This window comes from Chelon labrosus (assembly GCF_963514085.1).
Source record: "Chelon labrosus genome assembly, chromosome: 16".
Lineage (NCBI taxonomy): Eukaryota > Metazoa > Chordata > Actinopteri > Mugiliformes > Mugilidae > Chelon > Chelon labrosus.
The window spans coordinates 26,124,774-26,151,555 of NC_140349.1; the positions used below are offsets into that span (position 1 = coordinate 26,124,774).

Sequence of the window (26,782 nt, forward strand, 5' to 3'; positions counted from 1 at the left end):
TATGTCACGAATGACAGTGTTTGCCATTACATTCAGTATCTCATTCTGTGCATGACAGCTGGTGTAATTAGTGGTGCGGGTCAGCCACTTTTTCAGCACAGGATCATCTTCTGACCTCAGCTTCAACAGTTGTTTGAGATTCCCACTGCCAGATTTACCTCTCAAGGCTTGACCCTGTCTTGCCAGGTACTGAACAGAGCTGACGATTCTCAGGAGGCTATGCCTGGCCTCCTCCTGTTGTTTAGCCCATGAGCTGGATAGCTGGACACTGACAGGGTTAGAGTCATGTGCACTTACTGTCACTGCGTGACAATGAGAGTAGGTTTTTTGGTGAGCTGCAAATTTCTCTAAAGCCTTCTTCCAGTTGCGGAAGCCTTCAGTTACAAAAGCAGCGTCCACTTTTTTGCCAAAAGAGGACCTGTTGTCAGTAAACACTTTGTTACAATAAAAGCACAAGACCCCTTTGACCTGCGGATTGTAGTGTAGCCAGGTGTACTCTTGAAACCATTTTTCTTGAAAAGATAAAACCCTGTTTGACAACTTTTGTGTTTCTATGTATTTTGGGTGTGGCTGATAAGGTTTTGTGCCACCCTCTACCCCTGTACTGCATCTGGGCTTTGGTCTGGTCTGGTTGTTCCCTGGCACTGGTCTCTCCCTGGGTCTGCAGCTTGAATCTGAACTCAGAGCCTGACACTCCACCACGCCGCTCTCCCTGATGTCCTCTGCTGCCTCTCGCCCTGACTGAGAACATTCTGCCTAAAGAAATAAAATAAATACCAATTTCATTTCTAGAGGACATCTACTTTCCCTCTTCACACTTTTTTAACTCAAAATCACAGGGCTTCACTTACTATAACTGTGAAACCTTACCAGAGACTCCCTCTCTACATCCTGTCGACTGCTGCAGCTTGAACCTGAACTCTGTGCTTGACACTCCACCACGTCGCTCTCCCTGATGCCCTCTTCTGCCTGAGATGGAATGTGGAGTCAGAAAAATATTTGTCAAACATTATTTGTTTTACTATTTCAATCATTTCTTTTTAGATGTGAATCTAAAATGTGAAGAATGGGAAGTCTGAAAATACATTTGTTCAATTTTGAATAATTTAGGGTATTTTTATTGGGGGGGACAATTCATGTTTTTCAGAAATTGGGGGGACATGTCCCCCCCGTCCCCCCCGGGATCTGCACCCATGGGCCTGAGTATGAGTGGGTGTCAAAAGAAAGCAAAGACGGTGACCTCGAGCAAAGTCTCTTGTGCGAGGCAATACAGCGAAAGCTATATTTCATTTGGATTTACTTTCACCGGTGATGCAATGACACCGACTCCGTTGTGCTTGGTGTGTGGTGAAAAGCTATCCAACAGTGCTATGGTCCCAAGTAAGCTTAAACGCCATCTCCAAACGAAACACCCTTCGCTTCAACACAAGAATGCGGACTATTTTAAATTTTTTGAACATTTTCGGTTGGTGGTGTGCCTCAACGCCAGTTTGCTAATGCGTAGGTTAGCATTAAACTGCCAAAAAAAAAAAAATCCCAGAAGAAACTGAGGAAGCAGAATGCAAGCTCGGTTTTGCTAGGCACTAGCCACTTACTTTGTAGTGCCTTAATGTAGTCAATATGTCTACGACTGATATGTCCGGTGTGCTTGACATCCTCCGGCGGCTGTATCGACATACACAGACTTTGGAGGAGTTTGCGAACAGCATCGTGTTCAGAGATGGACAGAGAGCAGTTCTTACTGAGCCGTCTGACACTAACCGCTTCAAATTATTCGTCAGGAGTGTTTATGTGTGTGTTGACAAAGAACTACGGCAAGTGCCAAGCTTCAACCAGGTATCTTTACCCTAAACCTTTAAGTGAAACCACTTTTAGATTTGACACATTGCGACTTCTGTAGAATTTTTAATTTAGCCGAAGCTAGATGCCATGCTTAGTTATGAGTATTTCAGACTGTTATTGTTGAACATGTTCTCTTTCTATGTCGTCATTAAAAGATTGTGACAAAATAAATAAGATGGCTGGAATTGCGAATGACTTCAAAGTAAAATACAACTGTAAAATAAAAATATAAAGAAAATATTTAAGAGTCCAATCAGCATGTTGCATTTTTAGTGAATAAGTTGGCTTCACATGCCAAATGTTTATATCAATATTAAGCCGTGAGTCATAATATAATTTCAGGCTTATAGGAAGTTTTGCTGTTTTCTTGATGCAGAAACATATTTCATTAAATGGCCTTTTCTTATTTGGATGTGCTGTATCTTATGCTTTCCACAGATCTGCACGCTGTCTGAACTTCTGGCCTTTGTCCTCAACAGTCTGAAAAGAAAAGGGAAAAAAAACGTCTTGGCCCACGGCTATAATAATTTTTCCCTGGCTCAGGAGGATAGGGATGCAGACCTCTTCAAGTTCCAAGGAAATGTCTCTCAAAATGCAGCCTACATCCATGGCAGTGACCTGTGGAAGAAAGTCTCAGTGCGTCTTGGCACAGACATCACAAGGTACCTGTTGGAGAGCTGCTCTGTGTTTGTGGCAGTTCCTCCTTCGTGTGTTTTCCAGCTGTGCGGCGTTCCAGTCTATGACAAGGTGTCCATGACCAGTCATTCCAGTGGGTTTCAGCTGCAGCCTCCATTCAAGAAGAGGAGACGCACAATTGAGAATCCACCTTTCATCAAGAAGAGGAAGCGAAAGGATGTAGGACTAAAGAAGGGGAAAAGAAAGAGGGCAACTGACCAAAGGGCCGAGGAGGAGATTTCGGCTCCTTCAAGTAAGAGACGGGTAGCACACCAAGATCACCAACTGGATATCCGCCAGGTTTGCTGTAAACCAGCAGAGGAAGGAGAGCCCATGTTTGTGGAATCAGCACCATCTATGACAAATGTGGAAAATAACACTACTGGAGTCAAACAGTTTGTTGAAAGGCCAACAACTCGGCTTCCATTGGATGGTGGTTCCAGTTGGAGATCAGGGATCTTTCCTCCTTTGCCTCCCTCACAATGTTTCATCCGCACACTGGGATTCCTGTATGGGGGCAGAGGCATGCATGGCATTATTCTCAACAGGAAGAAAAAGAGTGCTGACGAATCTACAAGGCTGCAAGGGAAAGATGTGGTAAGATTAGTCTTTTTTGAGGGACTGCCGTATTTGAACGGGCTGGAAAGGAAGCCAAAAAAACTGCCTCGACGTTTTTTCAAAATGGTGCCCCTCTTTAGTCAGTTGTTACAACAACACAGGAGATGTCCCTATATCAGGATACTGCAGAGGATGTGCCCAGTGGTTGAGAGGACCAGCGCAGGTCAGGGAGAACTGAACTCCCTTTTACCTCAGCACTGTGCACCTCACCGAGTCTACCTGTTTGTCAGGGAATGCCTCTCCATTGTGATCCCACAGGAGCTGTGGGGCTCGGACCACAACCGAGTTCATTTCTTTGCCAGTGTCAGGAAGGTCTTGCACAGTGGCAAGTTTGAGAGGCTCTCGCTGGCTGAACTGATGTGGAAGATGAAGGTGAACGACTGTGATTGGCTGAAGATCAGTAAAACAGGTGAGATTATCATTGATGTTGTTATTCTTTTCGGAAAGTAAATGTATTTTTTTCCTTACATAATCAAACAGTTCTTATCTGCAGGTCGTTTCCCACCCAGTGAGCTTGCCTATCGGACGCAGATCTTGGGTCAGTTCTTGGCTTGGCTTCTGGACGGATATGTCGTAAGCCTCGTCAAAGCCTGTTTCTATGCCACTGAGACTGTGGGGCAGAAGAACGCCATTAGGTTCTACAGGCAGGAAGTCTGGGCCAAACTGCAGGACTTGGCCTTCAGGTACACTCAAATATGACTAACCTACAGAGGACTATTTACATACAGTCATGGCACACAAGCTCACAATAATAAAAAAAACAAAACATGTTGGTGACATAGGGGTCACCTGTCCAAAGGCCAGATGGAGGAGCTGACTCCAGCTCAGGTGGCATCCCTCCCGAAAAGCACCGTCATCTCTCGCCTTCGCTTCATTCCCAAGACCGATGGCATGAGGCCAGTCACACGAGTCATAGGAGAAGATGCCAAGACAAGGGTAGACTTTGACAATGACATGTCCATGCGTTGTGTATTATTACATGCTGTGGGCATGTGCAGGATGTTTGTAACATTATAATTTTTCTTATACTATAGCTCTTCCGACGCCACGTCCGGGAGTTGCTGGATATGCTGCGGGCCTGTGTACACTTGACTCCATCACTGCTTGGCTCCACAGTTTGGGGTATGAGGGATATCCATAAAGTCTTGAGCTCTCTAGCACCAGTACAAAAAGACAAACCACAACCCCTCTATTTTGTTAAGGTGAGTTGTTACTCATAGATAGATAGGAAGAGAGAGAGAGAGAGAGAGAGAGAGATGGATTCCAGTTGTTGGGCCTGGGTACTAAGGCACTCAGTATTGGGGTTTGGCTATCATGAATAATTAATAATTATCAAAAATAATTATTTATTATTAAATAATTGGATCTGAATTACTAGATCACCTCAGGGCACCACCCTTCTAGGAAGGGAAAAGATAGCCAATTAATCAAAACAGTCTCATAAATTATACTAAATTGTCAATTTGGAGTTCGGATTAATAATTAATTTAATAACTATAACCAAAATTACCATGTTAACAACTAGTTACAGTTGAAGGAATTTGGAGTTCTTGGCAGTGTAGAGGTTGGCAATATTCACTCTTGTGCAACATTAAACAGACAGGTATGTTTAAAAGACATTTATTGACAAGAATAAAATTAAACATACAAGCTAACTACAGTGTACTCAATACAGATGTGTGTGTGTGTGTGTGAGCCAAAATGGCCGCTGGTTGTGGGTGTGCCAAGATGGCCGCCGGTTGTGGGCGTTCCAAGAAGGCCACCGGTTGTGGGCGTGTCAAGATGGCCGCCGGTTGTGGGCGTGCCAAGATGGCCGCTGGTTGTGGGCGTGCCAAGATGGCCGCTGGGGCCTTGAGGTCTTGAACACAAAGGAAACAAGATGGCTGCCGAGTGGGGACACTCATGTGCCGTGTGCTGGCCAAATGCCTTGGTGGAATGTGATAAGAGGTGCCAGATTAGAGAAAGGATGGTTAGTTTAGCATGCAAGAGACCCTGAGTCTATGTGTTGCATAATCTAAACTAACATCAAATCACTATACTAAACACTCAATAAAACAAATATCACATCAAATCAAAGTTTAAGTTCTATGCTTTGCTTAGCTTAACTAGGCCCAGGTCATACTACCAGATTTGGTGGAAAAGTCAATTTCTGGTGTGTTGCTCCTTTAGCTGGCAGTTCCTGATGGAAGGCCAAACTGGGAAAAGTTGTAGTCCTTGCTGTGTTTTCCTGATGGCAGACGTTGGAGGGAAACTGGCCGCTCCTTGAAGTCCTTTGAAGTGGCTTGTTAGCAGCTCGGTGCTAACTAGCCGTGTGGCTCCTGTTGTTTGGGAGTTTAGCCTGCAAACCTTCGGTTTGTTGGCTAAAAGACCTGGTGTAGATTCCTCAGCAGGATCTCGCTTCGCTGCTGTAAGGAGAACAGGCCTGGCACCCAGCTGCAGCCGAGCGGCTGGGGGTCTCCACGTGAAGGTGTGGAGTTGTAGAGGGTAGGAGGATAAGAGAATAAGAGAGAGAACAAAGGCAAAACAGCGCATTTTATATGACCTGATGACCTCAGAGGTCACATGCCACTGTCAGCCAGTGAACTGCTTGGTCGGTTTTCACACCTGGAGGATTGTGGGATTCAGAGTTCTGGTGCTTCCCTTTGTTTCCAAGACATGTGGTCAACTTGGTTAGGCATGGTGAGCTTCCATAGCTCACCACCAGGTTCAGATCCCAACACAGTGTTTGCTTGACAATGAAGAGCAAAGGAAATGAAGCAGGGGAACCACGACAGATGATTAAATTCAAACACAAAAGTGTGCAAAAAGTCAGGTGCTTGGACGCGCAGCTTTCAAGAGAGAAAACTGCCGAGTTAATGGTTAGGGTTGCTTATATCCGCAACAGTTCTTGTATGACGTCAAAAACTCAGCAAGTGCTGTACCAAAATTTCATTTTTTGGATTATATGGACATCACAGAAACTCACAAATAATACACATTTCATCAAACTAAAAGCTTTCCTTATTTGCAGCTGGAATTATTAATTCAGTCTTTGTGTTACAGGTGGATGTGAGTGGAGCCTATGAGAGCTTGCCACATGACAAACTCATAGAGGTGATCAGCCAGGCCATGTCACCTGTACAGGACGAGCTCTTTACCATTCGCCGCTACGCCAAGGTCTGGGCAGATAACTACGAAGGCCTGAAAAAAGCATTTCTCAGACAGGTACCGTCATGGCCACAAACGTCCTCTTATATACACTCGTAAGTCACCTTATGAGGTACACCTGTTCAACTTCTCATTAATGCATATATGTCAACAGCCAATCATATGTCACAAACTGTGTGCAGTTAGACAGGGAGACATGGTCAAGGCCATCTGCTCAAACCCAGCCTCAGAATGGGGAAGAAGGGGGAATTGGACGTGGCATGGTTGTTGGTGCCAGACGTGTTGATCTGCTGGGCTTTTCACACGCAGCTGTCGCAACTCAACTCAAATAACCACTTGTTACAACCGAAATATGTGGAGGAGCATCTCTTAAAGGAGAACTCCGGCGCAAAATGAACCTGGGGTTAATAACACATGTGTACCGAGTTCGACCGTTCTCTGGTATTTGTTTTCATGTATTTGTTTTGTTAGTCAAATGTGACCAGTTTTCTTGCAAACCGCTATTTAGCGTATAACGCTAGCCTTCGGGGCACACGTACACATAAAAAGAAATCGCTATTTCTATACCACTAACAAGGCTCACAATATCACCACACTTACACGGTAGCATAACTAGGGTCTCTACATGTAAACCGAAGCATTGAGAACTTTGCAAGTATACAGGCAGTTTATTAAAAAAGGAATACAGTACCGTTGGCGTCTGGCTCGCATATCCAGGCGGGCGCCATCTTGGGGAAACTGAACTCTCTTCGTTCAGTGCTTCTCTATGCTCTCAGTGCTTTCTTCCGGCAACAGACAGTTCAGTTTCCCCAAGATGGCGCCCGCCTGGATATGCGAGCCAGACATGAACGGTACTGTGTTCCTTTTTTAATAAACTGCCTGTATACTTGCAAAGTTCTCAATGCTTCGGTTTACATGTAGAGACCCTAGTTATGCTACCGTGTAAGTGTGGTGATATTGTGAGCCTTGTTAGTGGTATAGAAATAGCGATTTCTTTTTATGTGTACGTCTGCCCCGAAGGCTAGCGTCATACACTAATTAGCGGTTTGCAAGAAAACTGGTCACATTTGACTAACAAAACAAATGCATGAAAACAAATACCAGAGAACGGTCGAACTCGGTACACATGTGTTATTAACCCCAGGTTCATTTTGCGCCAGAGTTCTCCTTTAAAAGCCACCATCTTGAAACTTTCTATGAAGCTGAGCTACAGCAGCAGAAGACCACACTGGGAGGCACTACTATTCTCCTGAACAATAAACTGAAGCTACAATTCTCAAGAGCTCACCAAAATGGGAAAAGGAAGACTATAAAATGTTGCCTTGTGTTTTGTGTTGAGTCTTGATTTCTGCTGCAACATTTGAAAGGTAGGGTCAGTGGCCTGTGTCCATCCAGCCTTGGATCAGCGGTTCAGGTTAGTGGTGTGGGGGATATTTTCTTGGCTCGCTTTGGGCACCTTAGTACAAACTGAGTATCATTTAAATGCCACAGCCTACCTGAGCATGTTGCTGGCCGTGTCCTTTCCTTTATGACCACAGTGGACTTATCTTATGATGTCTACTTCCAGCAAGATAACGTGCCATGTCACAAAACTAAAATCATCTCCAACTGGTTTCTAAACATAGAGCATTTGTTGAATGAGGCAGAACGAAATTCTGACATCATGGATGTCCAGCCAACAAATCTGCAGCTACTGTGATGCTAACAAACCAAGACCAGTGGTAGTAAAACTACTGAGATTTAAGGACAGAGACCTCATTCTCTCCAAGGCTAGAGCACACCTCAAGAACACCAACATCTACATCAATGAGGATTTCTCTGACCTTCTCCGCAAGAAAAGGGCAGAGCTCATCCCGGCTATGAAGGAGGCCAGAGCAAAGGGGAACTACGCCATCATCAGTTACGACCGTCTCATCATTAAACCTAAAAGCCAGACATGATCATCTTAGGAAAGTCTGTTTGCAGTCAGCCTATTCAATTTCATCATGACACACATGGACTAGTTTCCTTTTAGTCACATTGATGATGCTGAGCTAGTTAACACTACATTCGACCAGTACTTTAAGTCAGAGTACAAGGTAAAAATAAATAATTCAATCACCCCTGATCCTTATGAGCTTAGTAACAGAGGTGACTCGCCTTCAAATGATATACTGTGTAGTAATGACCCAGATCTTAATTTTTTCTCTGTTTCGAAGCAAGCACTTCTGTCCGATTGCAGCTATTTCTTAGATGATGCTTTTAAATCTATTAGTGACCAATTTAAAAAGAAAGATGACATATCCTTTATGCATATTAATGCACGCAGTATCCCGAAAAACTTTGACTTATTGACACTCTCCCTCTCTAACCTTAATCACACCTTCACTGCAATTGGGATATCTGAAACCTGGTTGAATAGTGAAAATGCTGAAATCTATAGTATTGATCATTTTAACCATGTATATAGATGTAGAGATGATAAAGTGGGTGGAGGTGTATCACTGTACATTAATACTAGACTGGATTACAAAGAGAGACATGACTTAGAAAAATGCTTTGAGGTCACCTCAGGAGAGAGTGTCTTCATTGAAAGTAACCATGTCATAATTGGATGCATCTATAGGCCACCAAGTTTGAGCATAAGTGACTTCAATTCTAATCTGACAGAGGTGCTTGATATACTATCTAAAGAAAGGAAGAACTGTTATATTATGGGAGATTTTAATATTAATATCATTAATTCTGTTAAAAATGACCAGGTTGATTCATTTTTGGATATAATGTTCTCGCATTGTTTTCATCCTGTGATTTCCAAGCCAACCAGAGTGACTGAAACTTCAGCCACACTGATTGACAACATCTTCACTAATGTATTTGATAAAAAGATGAACTCGGGGATCCTCTGTATGGACATATCAGATCATCTTCCAATTTTTCTCATGACCTCTGTTAAGGGGATTACGGACACTGATTGCAATTCATTTACCCATAGAATAATTAAACCTTCCACAATAAACAGATTCAAAGAGTTAATTGATCATCTCTCTTGGGATCATGTTCTGGCCAGTTCTGAACCACAGAAGGCTTACACTGAATTCACTAATAAAATATGTAATGCGTATAACATTGCCTTTCCTGAAAAGAGAAAGTTTTCAAAACCTTATACAAAGCCAGTACAGCCCTGGGTAACCCCAGGAATTATCAAATCCCTTAGAAAGAAACACAAACTGTACAAAATATTTGTTTCAAGTCCTTCCCCATTTCACCTTAGTGAGTTGAAAAAATATCGAAATAAATTAAATCATATTATTAGAGGGGCCAAGAAGCACTACTTTAGTAACAAACTGTCTGAGAGTAAAAACAATATGAGAGCACTCTGGAAAGTCATTAAACATATTCTTAACAAAAGGAAAATTAAATCTCTCCTCAATGAATTCAAAGTTGACGGATCACTTATTAAGGATCCTGTTGCTATAGCTCACAACTTTAATACATTTTTTGCTGAAATTGGACCAACATTAGCATCCAAAATCCCTGTGGTAAATGAATGCCCCCTCCAATTTTTAAAACCACCGCCTACTACTGGATTTCATTTTACTCCCATTACCTCCACTGAAGTATGTAACGTATTAGGATCACTGAAGAACTCTGCTCCTGGGTTTGACAATATTACTGCAGAGTTACTTAAAGTAATGTCTGATGCCATTGTCAATCCACTGACTCATATATTCAACTTGTCATTCATTAAAGGAATTGTGCCACATGAATTGAAAACAGCCAAAATTATCCCCATTTATAAAGCTGAGGATCCAACCATCCTTACCAACTACAGGCCCATTTCTCTGTTACCAACCATTTCTAAGATCCTTGAAAAACTAGCTTATAACAGACTGCTGAGATATCTTGAAGAGAACGAAATACTATACCAACACCAATATGGTTTCAGGAGATCTCGTTCTACGTATATGGCCATTACACATCTTACTAATGAGCTATACAAAGCAAAGGACAAGAGCCAGTCTACTATAGGAATTTTTTTAGACCTATCAAAAGCATTTGACACTGTGGATCATCATATTTTATTACAAAAACTAAAATATTTGGGAATGGATAAACAGGCTTTAATGTGGTTTACTAGTTATTTGGAACACAGACTACAATTTGTTGTATACAAAGGAGTAAATTCCCCTCCTCTTGTGACCAAATGCGGTGTACCCCAGGGATCTGTCTTGGGGCCATTATTGTTCCTTATATATATCAATGACTTGGCTAATGTATCAAAGCACTTATCAAAAATATTGTTCGCAGATGATACTAGTCTGTTCTATTCTCACAAAAATCTTTTTACTCTAATGAAAGTGTCACAAGGGGAAAGAGGGGGAGATGAGAAGTGGATGATGATGAATGAAGAAAAGGTTATTATTGAAGGGAAAGGGGGGAAGCACAGGTACTGGTGATTTATCGGGGGAGAGCACGCTGACAGCGACCAGAGGAGAGAGAGGACGGCAAACCAACGAGAGCCGGTGTACTAAAAACAAAAGGTTTATTAAAAGAACTTAAAACAGTAAAACTTTAAAAGGTTTTAAAACCAAAAGTTAAAAAGATACAAATAAACATTAAAAAGTGTCCGTTACTAAAATAAAATAAAAAGAGTCCATCATGGCCGCCAAACCAGGGACGAGGCGGCTCAGAGGGGAGATGATCGGAGGCCCTCCACCGCTCCAGGTGCCGCAGGCGCCTCTTCTTCTCTCTTGGCAGTGGGCTGCCCGGCTGACACCTGGAAGATAAAACAACATGGCCAGTACGGGTGTCCACACATCGCACGGGTACCGGTGCCGCCGCACAACCACACACGAGAGCGTTACTGACGGCCCATAGGGCGAAACTTACCCGCCAGGCAGGGCGCACTGCCCTGCCGCTGCGAGAACTTCATGTAGTAACGCTCCGCGGTCTCTTCATCCGTGCGGCCGGCACACCCGCTGCTGGGACACCCGCTGCCTTCGCCCGTTCTCGGCTCGATCACGGCCTCCTCTTCGTTCTCCTCCCCTCACGCCGCCACGACGTCCCTCTGGCGTTCTTCTCACATGGTGACTCTGTGTCCTCTTTCAGTCCCCAGTCAGTCAGTCCATCCGTCCATCCATCCATCACGTTCTCCTTCTGTTCCTACATGTTATCGCCAGACCTCTCGCGTCTTTCTCCCATCGTGCCTTCCGTCTTTTCCGGTCGTACCTTTCTTTATATCCCTCCGCCACTCTCCCCCGCTGCCGATTGGTTCAGTGGTAAGGGGAGAGGGCGGAGCCTCCCAGGTGCACAGCGGTGTGTTCACAGGCAGAAGTAAGTAAAAAACCACACGCATGCATTAAAAACATAATAAAATGGTTAAACCAACACAAGTAAAAGCATGCAATGTTAAAATTCAGTAAAACAAACAATTCAAATCATGCTAAAACCCACACTTCTGCCCCGTGACAAAAGTTGTAAATGAGGAATTGGAAAAAATTGCAAAATGGTTTAAAATTAACAAATTATCACTAAACATTAAAAAAAAAAACTTTATTCTATTTGGTCAAAGTCTAAAAAAGAATTCTGTAAACATAACTGTGTTTATTGATAATGTTCCAATATTACTGTATAGCCAATGTCAAATCAACTCGTTTCCTTGGTGTAATTATAGATCAAAAATTATCTTGGAAACCTCATATTTCACTCATTACATCAAAGATTGCCAAAAATATCGGAATACTTGGAAAAATTCGTTATCTTCTAAATATGAAAGTTTCACTGAATCTGTACTATTCAATGATTCATCCTTTTATTAGTTACTCCAATATCGCCTGGGCCAGCACTCATCAAACAAAACTGGAATCAATTTATCGCTTGCAAAAAAGAGCGGTGAGAATTATTACCTCATCAGCTCCACGAAGTCATTCATTACCTCTGTTCCGCAAGCTTGGCATACTTAATATATATCAAATCAACAAACTCCAAATTGTTCAATTTGTATATGGTTCATTAAATAAAATACTTCCTCCTTTATTTAACACATTTTTTATAGCTAATAATCAGTTCCATAATTATCCTACCCGAACAGCTTTCGAGCTTCGCCCCCCGCAATCACGTACAGCATCATCACAATTTAGTATAGCATCCAGAGGTTCCAGGATATGGAATTCACTTCCTCCTCACATGACTAAACTTCCTCCAAGGTCATTTAAAAATTCTGTCAAAAACTTACTTCTCTATGAATAATCATCACCATTATTTTATACAATTTTTTTTTTCTCTTTTCTCTTTTCTCATCTTTTTTTTTTCCTTTTTCTGTTAGTTATTGTTTTGTCGCCTGTTCTATGTTTGATTGCTTTTCTTTAATTAAAATTTAAATGTTCTTTTGGGGAACCCTCCTATACAAGCCCCTTGAGGGTTTTTGGGGTTTCCCTGGCATGCCTTTATGCTCTTACCTTCTTCAATTACGTATTGTTAATGTATTTTGTATTGTTGTTGTACTTTTATTGTATTTTATGTGCCAAATAAAATGAAATGAAATGAAATGTTATTATGGACCAAACAAAAGGAATATTTCTGGCACCTGGTTAAACCTGTACCACAAAGGATTAAGGTAAATCTGAAGACCAAAGGGTATCTTACCAGTACTAGCATGGTGTACCTAATATGGTGGCCAATGGGTGTACGTGTATAATGACTTGGTTGCATTTTGCATTTCTGCTAATACAGGGAGATTTCCTGAAGGATAACATGGACGCCACCAACATGAAGGGGTTTTTAATGTCACAGCAGAGGAAAGGCAGAATTCATCAGGCCATCCTGGTAGAGCAGGTGATAATGACATGTGGTTTCTTTTAGGTATAGATCATTTAAATTATTCACCTTAAAGTGCTCAACACACATTTCATTGCTTTTCTTTGTTACAGTATTTCTGCTCAGATCTTCAGTGCAGAGATATGCTGCAGTTCTTTACCCAAATGCTAACTGACAGTGTTGTTCAGCATGGGAAGAAGTAAGCTCAAGCATTACCCACATTGTTCATATCCTATTGATCACACCAGTATGTGCATACCTCATTACCCAATGTGATCATTTTCATTTAAGATTAGTCAAGTACAGCTATCGTGACTTTGGCCCTCTGTGTTTCAGAACGTACCGTCAGTGCCGAGGGATTCCTCAGGGATCAGTCGTGTCCAGTCTGCTCTGCTGTTTGTGCTACGGTCACATGGAAAATGTCTTGTTCAAAGACATTGCTAAAAACAAAGGGTACACCAGAAATTTTTCAGCCACAATCAGCTTGTCATAACACAGCAGCAGCAGAAGAGGGCAGACTTTCTGTACTGCAGCTCTTGACTGTATGGTTCTTTCTAGGTGTTTGATGAGACTGGTGGATGACTTCCTACTGATCACCCCAGACCAACATGAAGCACAAACCTTTCTCAAGTAGGACACCAACATTTTCACACACATCACTGTAACCAAAGTCGTTGTTAATACAGTGCATTGAATGTGCTGGTATAGCTCTGCAGGTTGCATTCAAGAATTATGGTTTTTCTCTCACTTTGGGTGAAGGATCAAAACCGGCCATGAACACATGACTTTTTTTGGGGGAGCTGTCTCGTAGTGTTTAGAGAAGGAGCTTGGGACTGAAGGGTCACAGGCTCACATCCACCCGTGTCTATGGCTGAGGTGCCTTGAGCACTATGATTTAATCAGTATGATTTAATCAATTTGGCAGATCTCCACCTAAGTGTATCTGCAGTTAAGCCTGTAATCCATCTTTCCCCTCTGTTCCCTTGGCTTAAATATCTGTGAGATTCAATTATTATCGTTATTGGTAGGCTTTGATGATAATAATTTTTCAAAACCCAAGTTACAGATTCTTTTACACTGTATAACATGCAACAATATAAAATCAGCAATTTATAAAGTCCAGTTTAAAAATTAGATCAAATGGATTTCATAATACGAAGCACAGCACCAATAACAGTAACATAAAAGAAATTCAAACACATTGCTTTATCTTATGTTACTGTTATTGGTTCTGCATTTCACTTTAGGATTCATTTTAGGATTACATTTGTTGTTGTATTTCCATTATTGTAGTTTTTAGTAGTCTGTAACCGCATTTGTATGTTGCGTGTAGGATCTTGCTGGCTGGAGTACCACAGTATGGTCTGGTGGTCAACCCCCAAAAGGTGATGATCAACTTTCCAGTGCCAGTAAACATGTGCTCTTGTCCAGACATTCGTTTGCTGCCACCTCGCTGCCTCTTCCCTTGGTGTGGACTGCTGGTGGACACCCACTCACTGGATGTCCATAAAGACTATTCTAGGTGATCTGGTAATTTTACTGCAAGGGTTATTGCCTGAAGTGTGTGTCTTGCATGAGAAGTTATTGTGTTTTTTGTTGGTCTTTATGGTTCTTTCTCGTAAGTTGAGTGAACGCCCCCTGTACTTTGTACCCTCTCATAAATATGAGTCATCTCCCAGTCTAGCACGGATGATTACTGTTGTAGCATAAAACACAGAATATTTTAAATGCATAACCACTTAACGTATTTTTTTTCATGCTTAATTATCTGTGTAGTCGGAGTGTTTATTTACTTTCCTCCTTTCACAGCTATGCAGGCCTGTCTCTGCGCTACAGCCTTACTCTGGGCTCTTTCCACTCAGCTGGACAGCAGATGAAGAGGAAACTGATGGCTATCCTCAGACTCAAGTGTCATGCCGTGTGCTTGGACCTGAAGGTTGGGGAAAAAGGTTCCTCAGTGAATGAAAGTTGCTACAGACAGGCACAGCTACCAAAACCTTAGAACTTCAACATTTTATGTTTTGTTGTTTCAGTAGGTGGTCTCTGTAAATCTTTGAACTCTCTTTTAGACCGTCCCACATGTTAGGAATCTTTGACATCTCAAGCAATATTATAAGAATATATAAGCAAAGAGGATGTTTATATTGAGTGCAAAATATTTGAATCACACTAGAAGTGACGCTCTCCATGCACTCTCCATACGCTCTCACCAGAGAATGGATATGGGCCTTCTGAGGGTGTCCTGTGGTGTCTGGCAACAGAATGTTGTTAGTGGGGACCTTTGGGTCCTATGGGTTGAGGGGAGGGGCCTCTGTGGATCATCCCACAGATACTTGATAAGATTGGGATCTAGTGAATTTGGAGCCCAGGTCAACACCTTGTGCTCTTTTTCATGTTTTTTTTAGTTGTTCCTAAAGCGTTTTTGTGTGTGTGCCTGTGTCAGGCTGGAGTGGGGGTGCCTGGTCTGGTCTAGGTGGGTGGTACATGTCTGAGTAACATCCACACAAATACCAGGTCCTAACGTTTCTCAGCAGAACATTAAATTGTTACAAGATGGTCAGCGTTATTCAACCGTTTTAATGTTGTGGCTGATGGATGTGTGAACCTATACCTTTTTTATAAAAAAAAGAAAAGAAAAAACCTTTAACTGAAAATCACATAACAGGTTCTGTACCAAGGTTCACGTTTTGGATTTACCCTATTTGGCTGAATGTTCATATAATGTAGCTAAGTGATCAGCATGATGAGAAACATGCAGTATCTCTACCAATTATGAGGCAAAGAAACATTCTATAAAGATACGCATCAGAGGACTGATAAGATAAGATAAGATAAGACTTTATTCATCCCCGTGGGGAAATTAGGGCGTTACAGCGGCAGGAAACAACAATGCGAGATGGTAAATGGCCTTGCTTTTATATAGCGCTTTTCTACCTATTGGTGCTCAAAGCGCTTTACAGTCACAGACACATCTACCCATTCGCTCACACAAGCACACACACATTCACACACCAGTGCCACGCACTGGGAGCAACTGGGGGTTCAGTGTCTTGCTCAAGGACACTTCGGCATGCGGCACATTCCTGGGATCGAACTGCTAACCCTCTGGTTCATGGACAACCCGCTCTACCTACTGAGCCACAGCCGCCCCAGATGCAGAAGATACAAAAAAATAGAATAGAATAAAAATAGAATACGGCCAACAAATATGTTATGTACAAAAAATATTTACATATATTGCATCAAAGAGATTCACACTGTCTGGTCTGAGTTGAAACAACCAATTTGGATTGAGGAGTTAAGGAGGGGGTTAAATGTTGACATTCATGAATATCATGAACAGAAACATAGCTAATGAGCTAAACCTGCTGTTCTTCCAACAAACCATGGGTGGCTTTACAACAAGTCAAAAATTTCTAACCTGGAAGTTGACCTGAAACAACACAATGCTCATTGGCAGCTGTAAAAGTTCCACGATGACTAAGTTTATGAGTGGTGACGTTAGACTTGCGCACATAACTGATAAATAGAATAAATATAAAAACATGCTAGTAAGCAGGACATTTATTTCATGTATAAACTTAACATAATTCATTTAGACTAATTTCTTCTCTCATAATTTTGTACTTAAAATAATAGATTAACTTTTCTTCTCAGACCAGTTCTCTCGAGGCCGTCTACAAGAACATCTACAAGCTGGTGCTGCTGCATGCATGCAGGTGAAGACGGTGATTATAAACATGGCCAACACACACACACACACACACACACACACACATAAATATATATATATATAGTTTACATTTGTCTCTGATATCGGTGTGTATTATTATTACTCAGTCAGACTGAATATGACAGAGGGCTGTTCTGAGTCATTTGTTGGCACTGGATGTGTTGAAATACACTAGTGATTATCACAAATCAGGAACTTAATAAAATCCCTTGCACTTGTATATGTGCTTTCCGGCCTTGACCTAATACATAAGCCTGTGAAGATAAAACTGGTTTCAAAAAGGCTCAGAGGTTGTTATTAGCTGAAGATTAATAACCTTTTATCTCGGAGTGTAAATAACTGACTGGGGCCTGTTTCCATATCCTTTGTGTCTTTTGTGATTTTCTCTGCAGGTTCCATGTGTGTGCCCAGAGTCTGCCCTTTGGTCAAACAGTTGCTAAGAATCCTGTGTTTTTCCTGGATATGATATGGGACATGGCGCAATATGCCAATAAGCTCATCAGACTCAGCAACAAAGGCAACATTTACACTCCGTACATACATTTGAATAAAAGTCAAAAACCTACTTTACCAAATTAATTTCTCTTCTCTTCCCCTTTTCTCTAGGACTGATATTAGGCAGTAAGACCCAGCCAGGTATTGTGCAGTATGAAGCAGTGGAGCTGCTTTTCTGCCTTTCCTTCTTGCTGGTGCTGTCACAACACAGTGCTCTCTATAAAGATCTGCTCCCACACCTGCACAAACGTATGTACTGTCAGGAAACACGCACAATAATATTCCCAAGAGGATATCCAAGATCATGATCACTGCCGATGTGGTATATCAGAATTTAAAATTTATTTAAATGGCTCACTTGGCTACAAAATATACTACAATACACTACAATGTGCTTCACAAAAACATAAAAATATACATATATTATAAAAGAAAGACAGAAACAAGAACGATACAACTTTATAAATTAAGTAGACGTTTAGTCTAATATTAGCATGGCATCTAACAATTTCATTATTCTTTAAATTTAGCATTTAAAAAAACACATTAAAAACAGCACAATACAGAACTCTGACATATTTGGTTTACAATCATAAAATCAGAAGATGCAAATTCTTACATTTAACTTTGTTGGTGTCCAAACTGTTTCTGGGCATAGAAGTTAAATTAATTTAGTAATCATTCCTATATTTTATTTTCGCACTGTTGTGTTATAGCTTAAAGTATTACAATATTTACACAGAAAGTATTCAGTATTAAATAGTTGCTGGAGGATGCTCACTGGTCAAACTGGATGAATTATTGATGCCAGATCAATGTATTACTCAGTGGCTACATTTACATGGACCACTTAATTCATCATTGCTTGTTTGAACAGCTTGTTTTCTCGCTACCGCCCTGTTTATGTACCTCCTGGAAACTCATCACATCACCTGATGTTTACCCTGTGTGGAACACATCAAGCGTTAAGTGTCTATCAGGCACTCGTGTAAACCTCTTGAATGGATTATGAACAGGTCACACCACCCGGAGCCAGTCTGTTCTGATTGAGGTGGTTACATGAGGCCTTTTTTACTCTGAATGCGCAATAATAACATTAAATGTTATGTGTGCGTCTGCCAGAGCTAGATATGCATTTTTACATCTGCACAAATCAGTTTATTGACATTTTTAATTTGATGTTATAGTTCCAATGGATGAATTGTTTGTCAAAGAAGGGAAAACAACATTCTACTTTCATCTTCTTAACAGGGAAACGGAGTCTGGAACGCCGTCTAGGAGATCTGAGGTTGGCCAGGGTCCGACAGGCCACTAACCCCAGGACCCCGGTCGACTTCTTGGCCATCCAGACATAGACTGTAAACTAGCCCTAACAGTTTCTAGCACCAGAAATATAGAATACAGAAAGGTATGAAAATGCCTCCATTCAGTCCTGCTCCCCTGAAACATTAATGTTTGTTAGTTTTTTTATATGTGGTCTCCAAGATCCATTTGGAGGCACTTCTTAGAGATGAGCCGTGTGTTGAAATCAGTCATTTAGGTTCGTCACATCTGTGTGCCAAATCATTTATGTCACATAAAGTGAAAAACAGGCCTTAGTCATCTTGTGTAAAGCACTTAGGTGATAAATGTCAGTCATAACTACACCCTATAAAACAATAAGAACCAGATCCATAAAGCTGGATAACTGAAAATCATCCAGCTACTGTGCTTTTAGCTGCTGTCATCCCATGGCTGTTTCTTTCTGGACTTTGATTTACACTTGGTGGTAGTTTTCCACAAGGAAGACATGATGTCACTTTAAAAATAATTTAGGTGTAAGTACACATATGTATCCTCACCCACCCAAGTGTAGTCAAATCATTTTTGTACAGGGTGATGCATCTCTAGTGTAGTATGTTACACCAACGATAATAAAAAATCATCTTTCAGTGATGTTTTGTGAATTATAATAAGTTATATTTATGTCAATATGTATAGGTGTGTAAATGTGGAATCATAATGTTTCAGTATTGTGTGTAATATTGCACATTGTTTACAGGGAAATAATTTTACTTCTGAAAAAATCTGGTTTTGTTCTTGAGAAAACAAGCAGGAGTTGTCTTTTGTCAAGTCAGGCTTTAAAAAATTCTCACAGTGTAAACATTAGAATCAATATAAATCAGTGACGGTGACAGCCGACAAGAGAAGTGGTGAAAACCATCAGGGCGTCTTGTTCAGTTCTGATGCTTACTTGCTACATTCCTTAAACCCTCTAAATCTTCTGTTCCTGTGTTTCAATCTCAAAGGCCTCATTGGCGTAGGGATTTAAGTTGACATTAACAGATGACCTTTTGATTCTACAGCAGATCAGATTGTAGAGAGCTACCAGAGGGATAGAAACCACAGGCAGCACAGACAGGAGGATGATGATGCCAAACACCCAGTCTGGATATGGCTTAGTTTCAGTTAAGGGGAATTTGTCCTGTAGAGAAAGACACATGCACCAAAATGTGGAAAAATGAAGACATTTGTTTAGTTTTAAATGAAGCAAAGAATATTGCTTTAAAAGTACAGAAGATTTAGTGAAATATGCTAATTTAATTTCATGCCAAAACATCTGTACCGTACCAGCCAGCAAGTGTTTAGCAAATCTTACCTTAACCTAATTTGCAAAATAGTTAAGAACATAAATATTTTCTCATAGATGAAAAGATCTACGGTATTAACAGCACTGCATATTAGGCTACAGACAGCTAGCATTTAGTTTAGCTTAGCTCAACCTTTCACTTGCTTAGTTAGTTGGACAAAATCATCTATAGGCCTACCCTGTCTATGTGCAACTTACATGAAGCTACAGCAAGTTGGTGATTAGCGTAGCTTTACTTCCATAAAGGCAGGTCCATATGAGAAATAATTTATAGTGACTCCTTGGAAAACTGTGAGTTTTTAATCTTCAGGTTGTGTAACACAATATATACAATATGTTAACTAACATTTTGAGATTCTGGTTGTCATTTTCTGTAACAGAGAGAGCTCTGCTTCACCTGCTTCCAGTGCTGGCTGGTGTTAATGCAGAGGTTAACGTTGTAACATATAGAATGGCAAACTTAAGTTTATAGATTTTGGTGTGTTTGTAGTGCTTTTAAGGCAAAACGGGGTCAAAATAAAATATTGATTTGTTCAGTTGTTGTTTTTCCATTTCCTGCTCTTGGTATAATGAAAACAACTCATAAGATATTTACAGTAATGTGTATTTGTGGTGTGTTTCCATATAATTGATTCATGACTGGATACAGCATTTGTACATTCTTAAGGTTTTCTTGAGTCCTTACATATTCTGGGTTCCATGTGGGATACACGGGGTGAGTCTGTGCTTGGATGACCACGTAGGCAACCAGCACCACCAGGAGCATTACAGGACTGATCACCAACCAGCACGCCTTCCAGTAGATGTTGGGCTTCCTTCCAGTCATAAAGTAGATGTCTTCACTGAAACTGCCGGATGACACAGAAGACAGGAGAAAACATTAGCATGTTGAGATTCGTGCTGGACTATTACACGGTCGACTCAAAGAAGTTGAGAAAACATTACTTTTTTATTCCGTGAATATAAACGACTCCAATAATCTCAAAGAAGGCGATGATAAGCAGAGGAACAGAGCCCACATAGTTGTTAAAGACCTCTATCCAGTAGTTGCCCGAACCCTGGGTGAAGATGAGGGCCACCAAAAAGGCTATCAAGCAGATGATACCTGAGGAGGTGAGAACACATTTGTTTCAGGGAGGAAATTCAAAGAAACAAAAGTGTTTGACAGCTTAATCTGATGTGAAATACCTGTTACGACTTCGTTAGGGATCCAGCTGGGCACAATTTTGAGGTCTTTGATGGGTGTTAGAACGCCCTCTATGTTGCCAAACATAGAGGAGAGACCTAAGCTGAAGAGCATGACGAAGAACAGTATGGCCCATACCTGCGAGCCCGGCATCTCTATAACTGCTTCGGTGAACACAATAAAAGCCAGGCCAGTACCTGAAGCACTCTGGGGGAGGAAGACAAAAGACATAATGGAATATGTTGTATTGGCACATTAGGAATTGTACATGGGGGAAAAGATGGGCAATGCATGGGCAGAATACAACCGCAAATTAAGGAAAAGGGAGGTTAGAGAAATTAAAGACCAAAATAATGCAATGTAAAAGATAGGATGTCTTCAAATTAAAAATACCTGGTCAAGGAAGTCTTGGAGGTGACACTCCTTCAGCTGCAAATTGGAGATTTCAGTTGGATATGTCTGGTTAAGATACTTATACCACTCGCTGTAGTTCTCCAGTGTCATGTTCTGGTCTGAAAGCTCAAATTGGTTGGTCAGAGACAGGATGTTTCTGCAGATGAGATTCAAGAAATAATTTCTCAGGATTTCACTTCATTAGAGGGAAACGAGCAAACTAAGTTTTAGACCAGTGTTTTTCAACCACTGTGCCGTGAGAGATTGTCAGTTGTGACGTGGGAAATAATCCAATTTCACCTAATTGGTCTAAAAAACATTTTTTGAAAACGAATTACTTATTATCTGCAAATAAAAATGTCTGTGTATATATATATATATATAAGACTTTTTTCTTTGTGTTTATTTGATTCCTATTCAAGACAATTTGACAAGAATGACTTTATATTGTTAATATAGGCTCAGACTTTCATTTTTTTAACATTTTCGGTTGGTGGTGTGCCTTGTGATTTTTTCAATGAAAAAAATGTACCTTGGCTCAAGAAAGGTTGAAAAACACTGTTTTAGAATGTACCTACGTACTGTTTTAGGCAGGAGTTGTAGGCAGTGGTAGCTTTAAATCCCAGGATGGAGAAAATGGGAATGGAGGCGTAGAGAGATGTAGCACTGTTTATAACCCCTACAAGAACAGCATCTCTCTCACAGTTGTTTCTAAAAGATGCAGAATAAGAAAAAACTTTGTGATCACTGTGACTTTACTAGGGATGGGTAACAGAGTTTTAGTATATACCTCTCTGCATTATAACTGGAGAAAGCTATGAGACCTCCAAATGCCAACGAAAGAGAGAAAAAGATCTGGGTGGCAGCGTCCAGCCACACCTGAGGGTTCTTCAGCGTGTCCCACTGCAACAAGCAGAAAAATAACAAGTCAGGTGAGACAGGGATCTAAAACATAAACTTTCCTCTGCCATGGTAGCAGCAACTTACATTAGGCGTAAAGAGGTACAACAGTCCATCGGTAGCTCCAGGCAGAGTGAGGGCACGGATCAGGAAAATAGTCAGCACCAGGTAAGGAAAGGTCGCTGTCACGTACACAGCCTGAGAAGGTCAAATGAAGGCAACTTTGCAAGATGCAGTGGCTAATTTTGACACAAGTTCATATATTTTTCACCGCGCTCACGGACCTTTCCCACGGACTCGATGCCTTTGATGAAGCAGATGTAGACGATACACCAGGCGGTGGCCAGACAGATGACCATCCACCACTGCAGGGAGCCGCTGATGTCTATGTCAGGTGTGATGTTGAGGGTCTCCCGATACCAGAAGTAATTCACCGGTGTGCTCTTCTCACACTCCACATTAAAACCTATATGGACGTACACACAAGCTTTAGTTTTTTCTAAGCTCTTAAGGAATTTTGCTCATGTCTGTAATCATTTTAAAATGTGAAGAATATGCATCTGACATCCTAACTGGATATTTTCACTGACTATCTCTGCCCTTTGACCTTTGTGACATATTACTTACCTTGAAACCTCGAAAGGGAAAACATTCTGTTTCATTTATTCATTCAGTCATTCATTTATTTTCTGTATCTGCTTATCTAGAGTGTATTTTTATTTTACAATATGGTGCAATATCCCTGTGTGCAATAAAGCAATCCTATTCTTTTAGCCATTAAATCCCGAAATGCCGTGTGTCTGTCCTTAGGCATGCACGCTCACCCCACTCCTGTAAAAGTTGTATTTCAGGAAATGGCTCTAGGTAATATGGCTGGATGAACATGTTAGATTTTAAGGATCAAAGGTTGAAGGTAAAGTACAGGGTGATGCCAAAAAACACATTTTTGCATTTCCGCTGTCAGTGTATAAACATTAATCTATCAGCAGTAGTGAAAATTACTGAGAGGTGAGTTTTCTTCTCACCTGTTCGGTTATCATTGAGTGGGCATTGGCTCCATGGCAGGGGGTTTTGGAAAGAGTGAAAGAAGTACCAGAGCACCCAGGCCAGGATGGTGTTGTAGAAAATGCCCACCAGGAAAGATACCAACATGGAGGCGATACCTATGCACAGGAAATTAATCGCCTGTAAGTAAATGTTCAAAGCCACAAAATAAACAAAACCATGAGCAATATTTAACCAAAGTAAATGATCAAAAGCGATTTACTTTGGTTACTTGCCTAAGTAAAGTAAATCTGAGAATGATTTCGTTCATTCATTCATTTTCTATACCCGCTTATTACTGTTAAGGGTTGCGGGGGTCTGCTGGAGCCTATCCCAGCTGTCATCGGGCGAGAGGCAGGGGTACACCCTGGACAGGTCTCCAGTTCATCACAGGGCCAGAATGATTTCCCTTTGTTTAATTTTTATTGCTTTTTGTATTTGCGTCTTATTTGAGATACTTATAGAGATAGCAGTTATTTCTCCTGATTCTGATTGTTAATTGAAACCCAGTTCCAGCAATATAATTCTCCAAACACATTATGTAATCTGTCTCCTATTTGTATTTTGTTTTGTTGGTTTTTTGGGTTTAAAAAAAAAAAGATTTATGTCAGGACATTAAATATTAATTGTTAAATAAGCCAAAAACAGAACAGATATAGTTCCATAATATATAAAAATGGGAAAGAATTCTGCTAATTATTTTCGGTTACCCACCGACTCCGCCCAGCAGTGGGGAGATGGAGTTCCAGACACCGATGCTGCCCATGCGAAGCCTTTGTCCTATAGCCAGCTCCAGGTAGAGCAGGGGGATGCCCTCAAACACCAGGGCAATCAGGTACGGGATAAGGAATGCACCTGAAGTAAACATTTACCTCCCAGTTAGATATCAATATTACATTATACTTATCACTGTGCAGAGAATTTTAATATGTTTTTTGAATAGTAGCCAGAATCTCATTGTAATGACATTACTTATTATTATCTGGCTTGAGCAGAAATAAGTGATATATCAGGTAGCACTGCGACACAAGGGGATCACAAAAAACATATTGGTGGCCATAAACAGGAGCATGGTTTGTAATAAAAACAGTGGCACTGTGCAAATCTATGGCAAAAGCAACCAAAATCAAATGTGACTTGAGTCTTTGAGCTGAGGTCAAATAGAGTCTCAGTGGAGTTTGAGGTGCTTCAAATCTCAGAGTCAATATGTGAAGTTGATAGGCCCGTTCTACATTGTTTCAGGAATTAGCTGTTTACGCATTTTAACCCTGACCTGGGTTCTTTAAGATACTATGGCTAAACATATCGCAGGGATGACTGGAGAAGTAAACACAGATGTTTGATGCACTGTGCAGAAACAACCCCACGATCAGTCAAACACAGATAATGTGTTCAATGAATGGCCTAGTTCATTTAATAAGGACTTATTAAACTGAAAAAGTGTGGTACAGTGTTTAACATGTCTTACTGTAAGCACTGGGCTATGGTGTAAAGTGAAAATATAATTCAATCTCACCTCCTCCGTAGATTTGGCATAAGTAGGGAAACCGCCACACATTTCCAAGTCCTACTGCAAAGCCGATACATGTCAGCAGATATTGAACCTTGTTGTCCCATTTGGGTCTCTCCTCCACTCCAGAGTCTTCTGTTTTTCCCATCTTTAGCTGGCGGAAAAAGACTTAATACAATTCTTACAAATATGTGGACCTCTTAATCCTAGTCAGTATGAATGTATATAATATAATTGAAAAAATAAATATTTAATCCAGATTTCTCCGTCTGATACTCTCTCAGATTGTTTGGTCCAATTGATGTCCAGTGCTCCTCTCTCTCGCTCGTCCTCTGTTTCACTCTCCTATGTATGTTGTCTTTTTATGCCCTGTCAGTTTTAGCTTTGAGTCAGGGATATAGATTTTATCAGTTCTCAAGGAGAATTCAGGGCACCAGGAAATGAAAACAGTGACTGTGATGATTTAGTGGCCAAACCTCCCTGCCTGTTTAAAATGGGAGTGTGCTCAGCCTTGAATTAATGGATAACCCAGCATTTCAGTGTGACCTACAGCGAATCGATCAAACACAGTGTGTGAAAGAGACATTGTGGTATTTTAATTGAGACCAGGCTGAACCTTTATCCAAGAGCAAACTTTGCAGTACTTTATGTTAGCTAGAGTTTGCTTTCTGCATATTTATACATATTTTAATCTGAAGGGGAGAAAAAAGGATCTAACCTCGTGATGTTCAAGTGATGATGTAGTTTTAACTTAGTTTAGTTTACAGCAGCTAAAATCAGTTTCAGTGTTTTAAATATCCTTTCGAGTATACATATTTTTTATCAACTCATCTTTAAAGGAACGATTTCCTCGCTCTCAAGTGAGAAAGGTAGCAGGCCTGGATGGTATCAGCTCTGAGTCCTGTACAGACCAACTCTGTGAGATTGCTGGGCACATCTTCAAACTGAGCCTGAAACTGGAGAAACGTCATGTATGGTACCAGTGCCTAAGATCCAACCCGGCCTGTTGGCTCTGGTGGTCTCACCTTATAAAGATCCATATTAGCCTGTTAGAAAGTCATCCACATCATCTGAGCACTGTGGCTCTGATTGGTCATAGAACTATCAAATTGAGTTCCTTTTTTTTTTTTTTTTTTTTTCTGAATAGATTGAAACATGACTCACAATTAAATCCAAATGTTGTGTTATCAGACTCATATTCTCATAAGATTTTAGTCTGGCTACATCAGGATAGTCCCATCTAAAGAATAAAGGTAGGTTGCCTACCCACCTGGCACTGGGGTTAGATGCCTCTCTCACTTGGAGCACAATGGTTGGGAGCACAATGAGTGGATCACCACCTCACATTATGGATAGTGGACTACCTCACCAATCGACTGCAGTTTGTGAGGACTCGTGTGTCTGCTGTACAGGAGCCCCAGAGGGAAACATCCTGGCTACCTTCCTTTTCACCCGCTACAGATGAGGATGTCAAGGCATACAGAGAGGTGATCTGTGGCCTTGTGGAAAGGTGCCAGGGAAAGCAAAAGAACAAAAGAGCTGGTCAAACACTTGCTTCCCGTATTGGCGAATATCCAATGAGTGGACACAAATGCTATTTGTTCACCTGAACATTAAACTGAAGTGGACAGACAAAACTAATTTTACAGGAAAGGGCACTGCAAAGTCTACCTGCTCATTAACATCAAAATTGAAGATGGAGTAACTCATTCCAATTCCAAGTAGTTCCTTTCTGCCACCTGCTGGTGTGACCATGCTTTTGCAAAGCCATACCCAACGTCAACGTCCCCACTCATTCTAGTACTCAAATGA

The 26,782-nt window shown here is 41.0% G+C and overlaps 2 protein-coding genes across 2 annotated transcripts; one reads left to right on the forward strand and one right to left on the reverse strand.

Moving 5' to 3' along the window:
• Positions 1–1,569: 1,569 nt before the first annotated feature.
• LOC311501520 (telomerase reverse transcriptase-like) lies at positions 1,570–19,111 on the forward strand. Its single transcript, XM_084563399.1, is given in 16 exon segments — positions 1,570–1,836; positions 2,281–3,544; positions 3,629–3,818; positions 3,918–4,071; positions 4,170–4,337; positions 6,178–6,339; positions 12,997–13,098; positions 13,194–13,279; positions 13,417–13,533; positions 13,639–13,710; positions 14,414–14,602; positions 14,890–15,016; positions 16,738–16,799; positions 17,206–17,363; positions 17,366–17,557; positions 18,560–19,111. Coding segments are annotated over 16 exon segments (3,363 nt in total). The 5' UTR covers positions 1,570–1,620; the 3' UTR covers positions 18,664–19,111.
• Positions 19,112–19,468: 357 nt separating this feature from the next.
• Positions 19,469–25,119, reverse strand: LOC311501135 (sodium-dependent neutral amino acid transporter B(0)AT3-like). Its single transcript, XM_084562806.1, has 12 exons — positions 24,977–25,119; positions 24,175–24,315; positions 23,442–23,579; positions 22,701–22,882; positions 22,504–22,614; positions 22,307–22,419; positions 22,099–22,227; positions 21,517–21,673; positions 21,126–21,330; positions 20,883–21,042; positions 20,623–20,785; positions 19,469–19,772 (listed from the first exon to the last, which is right to left on the reverse strand). Exons 1-12 carry the CDS (start codon positions 25,116–25,118, stop codon positions 19,563–19,565), a joined length of 1,851 nt encoding a protein of 616 aa, XP_084418932.1. The 5' UTR covers position 25,119; the 3' UTR covers positions 19,469–19,562.
• Between the last annotated feature and the right edge of the window lie 1,663 nt (positions 25,120–26,782).

Coding starts and splice junctions, on each gene's coding strand:
- LOC311501135 (XM_084562806.1), bottom strand. CDS start 25,118: ATGGGAAAAACAGAAGACTCTGGAGTGGAGGAGAGACCCAAATGGGAC. Junction 23,580..24,174: donor CCCACTGCTGGGCGGAGTCG/GTGGGTAACCGA, acceptor TCCTGTGCATAG/GTATCGCCTCCATGTTGGTA. Junction 22,420..22,503: donor TGTACCTCTTTACGCCTAAT/GTAAGTTGCTGC, acceptor TGCTTGTTGCAG/TGGGACACGCTGAAGAACCC.